We start from the raw sequence: 5,358 nt of genomic DNA, 5'->3' as shown, positions 1-5,358 counted from the left end.
TTCTTTGACTCACAGAGCCCAATTCGCCCGTCTAGCTGTCTCCTGCTGGCTCCGTTCGATTCTCCGCCTGTCTCTTCTGCTTAGGATAGAGTAGTTGGTTCTTCTGTTGCCCTTGAGTCCCATGGCCTGTCCCGAGCGGGTCTGATAGTGGGAGCATGACTCGGCGGCGGTCCGTCCGCCTAATCGGAGGCTACGCTGTTTGACGTGCGGAGCGAGTGGAGCGGGAAACGTTGGGTTCAAATTGAGCGCTTGGAGAGGGGGACAAGAAGAAGAGAAAAAGTTGAAAAGAAAAAAGAATGGTTGTAAGGGCAAGTCGCCCGACGGGGTTAGTGATGCTGTTGCTGGACATGAATGTGTATCTAGGCACTAGGGAGCACCTGGATGCTCCCCGACTTCAAAGTCCATCTCGTCGCGTGACGCTTTCTCGGCTGCTTCCCTACGTTCTTCAGCATTTTCTGCTTCGACGAGTTTGTTCACGGCTCGTTCTGCTTCACGCTGCCGTATTTGCGCGTCTGAGCGGATTGTGCGCTTAGCCGCTGGTTTGGTGATATTTCCTTTCTTATCAACCACGGCGATGGGGGGTTTAAATTTCAATACTGGCATCCACTCTGGCTGCGCTGTCAGGCTGCTTCAAGATTCTCGCTAGTAGCAGAATCGACTTTATCTGCGATACTTAGACAATTGCCGATGCTATGGGGCTTGATAGCTGCGCCGACGTCTGGTCTGCTGCTACCACGGGTATGGATGGTTGCTGGACGTAGCTATCCATTCTCCGAGCTGCTTCAATCTCCCGCCTGTTGGCGTCTTGAGCCTCTGGTGGTACCCGCTCCTGGGGACAATTCTTTGAATAGTAACCTTGCTCGCGGCAATTGTAGCAAGCAAAAACACAGTTAGGAGTACCTTAGATACGTAGGTACCCAGGTAGTCATAGATATTTGACTGGAGGACCTTGTTCAAATGAGCCTTGGATCAGCTTTCTCCATGGCGCTCCAAACATAACATTTGAATATCACGTGAGAACCAGTCAGAAGATGAACTCCAGTCCGAAAATCGAATTATAACCCATGAAAACAAGGTTGAAGTAAACTTCTGGCTCCTTCCTCTCTTTCCCCCTGATTAGGCGCTTTGAAGACCCTTTTTCTGCAATGAAGCTGCATCCTCTGATCAGCTACATACCAAAGATGCTCCCATCCTCATACTACCTAGCAACGAACTCACTCTCCAAACACAACTTGGCCAGAGAGCAAAAGCAAGGAAAGGCAACAGAATAAGCTGAAGACAACTACATCATGAATTTCTGAACGAACATCAAAGATCGTCTCGGAAGATGGCTCCGTTCTCCGCAATCAAGAGGGTTTTTTGGAGCGAAGGCTTCAAAACTGGCTGTTTTTCGATGTCAGCAATATTGATGTAAGTGAGCAAGAAGAGCGAGAAAAGACTGAAGATTATGAAAAGATGCCGATAGCTCACATTTAGACACAGGTGCTGCGATTATGACCGTCGACGAGAACGGAATAACCCCCCTAGCGCGCCTTTCCGGGCAACCCCATTCACGTATGTCAACCGCACTGGCCGATGGCTGTTCGATTCGATGCGTGGAGAAGTGGATAAAGGTTCCACCGGAGAAGAGAGTCAGTGAACTGGAGGACTAGGCCAAGGTAGACCGGGAGTAGTTGGAGAGGATCCTTGATAAGTTGAAGCGCGCAAAAGCCTCTGCTTCCCACACGGATACCTCTTTCCCAAAGAAATAGAGACTGTTCTGAGTTTTGAGGCAAGGGACGACATTGTAAAGTAGGAATGAACAAAATCGTCCTTCCGCGATTCCCATTTTCTTTCTTCTCTTCATATCACTCCAATATTTTTCAAAATGAATTTTTCAAGTTTTTTGGCATCTTTTAAATATCCACTTCCAGCTGCGCAGTCCGCCTCGGTCATAGTTATGGCCACGGTTGCTGCACTCTCGTTCTGGGGAGGCGAGGGTAGCAGAGAGCTGCATGATTGGTTTGTAAGAACAGAAGAAAACAAGACTGAGCAAGTGGGTGAGCAAGCTGCACCGAAGTTGAGCCGATTGTACTGTTATTTCTAACTAGTGGTATTAGTGGCGTGCGCTATCAGGGTCCTCTGGTCCGGCTGCGGGTAAAGTACACCTCCATGTGCACCCTCGCACAAGACCACATGCAGCCACCTCGTATGCACAGTCGTTGGCAGTGGTCAATATCAGCGATGCCCCTAACCACTACGAAAAAAGAGCCGCACGCTGAAGACATCCTTGTTTGGGTTCCTGGGCAGAGTAACTCACCACCTCCAGGTCACGTCCTCGGATTGAGTTTCTGCCTTGGTGCGATCTCCTGTTTGTCTCTCGTCTTTCTCTGATCGACAACGTAATTTTCAGCCTTTCCAAGACTGGCTTCCTCATGTCTTCTCAATTAGCCGCCCATCAAGCTCTCTCCCAAGCGACCTCGATCGCGGAGGGAGACGAACACGAACTCCAAACCATCCCTTCTATTTCCGCACCAGCCTCCTCGACCACGCAAGAAGTTATTCCGAGCGCGGGTCCAGACATTGTCCCGTCGACGGATGAAGGGACCATCGAAGGCTGCCCGCTGCTCCCTTCAACCAGTCCCGGTCCTACTCCGCAAAGCCTCAGTGTTGCCTCCGTCTCCCCTTCCTCTTCCACTCAAAGTTGTTGGCGTACCATAGAACGATGGTGGCGCAACTCGTGGGCACCTGAGACTTTTTGCCTCGCCCTCGTCTTGGTCTCGCTTACCGCAATATGCGTTGTATTGTGGAAGACTCAGGGTAAGCCACGACCGCAGTGGCCGATGGGAATCTCGGTGAATGCTCTGATTGCGGTCTTCGTGGTACTTTTAAAAGCAGGTATCTCTTTGCCAGTCTCCGAAGGTTAGTGTGCGATTACCGCTTTGAAAGGAGCATCGTAGGTGAAATCGAATAGGGTTGAGCCAGTTGAAATGGCAGTTAGTCAGTACCGGCTCAAGGCAATTATTCGACATTCAAGATTACGATTCTGCAAGTAGAGGCGCGTGGGGATCTCTTCAGTTCCTTCTCAAGCCAGACACACTCGCTTTCGATGGCAGTGGCATCGTCTTGTTCAAGCCCTGGACTTGGAGGCCAATCCTCCAGCTTTTGAAGCTGCAAAGAGAGTATGTGAGCAGCACAGGGTTGACCCAGCTCCCCACTGATATTGCTTGTCAGAAATTTTATCCGTTACTTTGCAAAGGTTGCGGCCTTCATCACCGTCCTAGCCTTCATCGCCGACCCTTTCCCGCAACAGCTCGTCGAGTACGTGGATTGTGCAATCGACAGCCCCAGCATGGCAGCAACCGTGTCTAGAGCCACCATTCACCATAGAACAGGGGGGCACGTGCATACTAGCACGAGCGTGTTCTTACCAGAACTCGCCGTCGCCATCACAGTCGGGACGACCTTCCCACCTAAGAACACACACTCGTTAGTCAACACGAACTGTCCGTCCAACAATTGCACCTTTCCGAGATTTGAAACGCTGGGGATATGCCACACGTGTGAGGATATCTCTGGTGAAATCCAGACATTTCGCGACCCTACCACGCTTGACCACCCAGAAATTTATTTCTACAACCATATGTTAGTTGATCAAAGGAACCAAACGTATCTTTGGGCTGACGACCGACTTTATCCCTTAAATACTACTGCTTATGGAGGGGGACCAAATGACACGTTCCACTTGAAGGTGCTTAAGGCCAGCGGCCGTGGAAAAAGCAAGCCGGTCGCATTTGATTGTGAGTTATACCCGTGTGTCAAGGAATACAATTCCTCAATAAAGAATGCCGTACTCACCGAGGAACTCATCACCACGACACGGATTCCATGGAGCGGTACCGCACCAGGCGACTTTGAACTCGCCGCGAAGCGTACTCTGCGCGATGGTGTCTGGGAAGACTGTGCAGTTGACCCGTCCACCAACTTTCTCCCCGAGGATTGCCTGTGGTCCATTTCGATCGTGGATGATCTTGTAGCAAATCTGGCGGAACCATTAGGAGGGCAATATATGACCTGGGCTGTTAGTGCTCTGGCTGGTTCGACTGTGGCGCGGAAGCTCTGGAACAACGATTCCACGAGCATCGACTCCCTCAACGCCTATTTTGGTGATTTAGCCGACGTGCTTACAGCGACGATCAGAAACACGGGCAACAAAAACATGAGCTCTCCGGGCTCGGAGTATCCTGTCCCTATACGTGGGATGGCACAAGTCTTGGAGACGTGTATAGATGTGCGCTGGAAGTGGCTCTCGTTTTTAACTATGATATCGGGATTCACGTTGCTGTTCTGGTTGTCCTTCTGGTGCTATTACAGGGCGGCGTCCAGGTATCCGATGTGGAAATCGTCGAGTCTCGCCCTCCTGTTTTGCTCGTTGGATGACCAGATCAAGGACCTGGTCAAAGGCTATCCGACACGGGATGCCATGTTTGAGGCGTCGAAGAGGACGGCTGTGCGGCTTGTGCCAGATAATATCGGCAAAGCCTCGTTGGAGAGGGTATTGTAATGACCCTTTCGGTCATCCTCGAAATTCATGGCAAGAAACCAATTTCGTACGGTACGACTAACGTGCATGATACGCGACCATATCAGCTTCCGACAAGTCAAAAGTCCTCTGTTCCGAACTCTAATAATCCATCACTGTAGTGAGTTAGAGTCATTACTTCCACGCAGTGGCAGTACTATCCGGAAGTGGATAAAAGATAACCACGTTTATTTAATGCACGAGGAGAGAAATCACCGGTGATTCCACGGGTCCCGATTTCCTGAAACTTCTGAGAGAAAGAAGGTAGCCCAATTTCTTGCGACGGGAGCCCCAGGAAATCTTTGAGGTGAATGATCTCCAGAAGTTGTCTTCCACGACAAAATATCAACTGAACGTTTGATCTATTCAGGCTGGAACTATCGAATGTAGCTTCATGAGTCTTTCCTCCATCCGTTATTGTCCCTTTGTCGTCAATGTAGAGAGTCAATTTCGCTCCTACGTACATATGGAGATAAAACGTAGCTACTCCACTACATCACCAATATAGATAGTCTCTTTACAGACTAGTATGTTTTAACCAAAAAGACGAGGACCATCAGGACTTACTAACCCTCGCGTTATGTTTGTAGTCAGCGTTCGGAAACAGCACAACCGTAGCAACCGTACCAATGGTACAGTGGTACGGAACAGCAGTTCTCGCCGTTCCAACGGTACAAAACCAGGTCTTCTGTACCGTAGCAACCGTACCAGTACCGAAATAGGTAGTAAATATAGATAGCTTGGTGTTGAGAATCAAGAGAGGAGAGGCGGGGGGGGGGGGCTGCCACCCCCTTTTT

The 5,358-nt window shown here is 50.0% G+C and overlaps 1 protein-coding gene across 1 annotated transcript; it reads left to right on the top strand.

The window, feature by feature from the left end:
• Positions 1-2,414: 2,414 nt before the first annotated feature.
• Positions 2,415-4,543, top strand: EPUS_07064 (uncharacterized protein; the record flags this gene model as incomplete). Its single annotated transcript, XM_007788091.1, has 3 exons — positions 2,415-2,901; positions 2,954-3,161; positions 3,214-4,543. The coding sequence occupies 3 exons, from the start codon at positions 2,415-2,417 to the stop codon at positions 4,541-4,543; spliced, it is 2,025 nt and encodes a 674-aa protein (XP_007786281.1).
• Positions 4,544-5,358: the final 815 nt, after the last annotated feature.

The sequence above is a fragment of the Endocarpon pusillum genome, assembly GCF_000464535.1.
Source record: "Endocarpon pusillum Z07020 unplaced genomic scaffold C712049, whole genome shotgun sequence".
In the NCBI taxonomy this organism is placed as follows: Eukaryota; Fungi; Ascomycota; class Eurotiomycetes; order Verrucariales; family Verrucariaceae; genus Endocarpon; species Endocarpon pusillum.
Note: the sequence above shows the minus strand (reverse complement) of the source record. Positions and strands in the feature narration are given on the sequence as shown.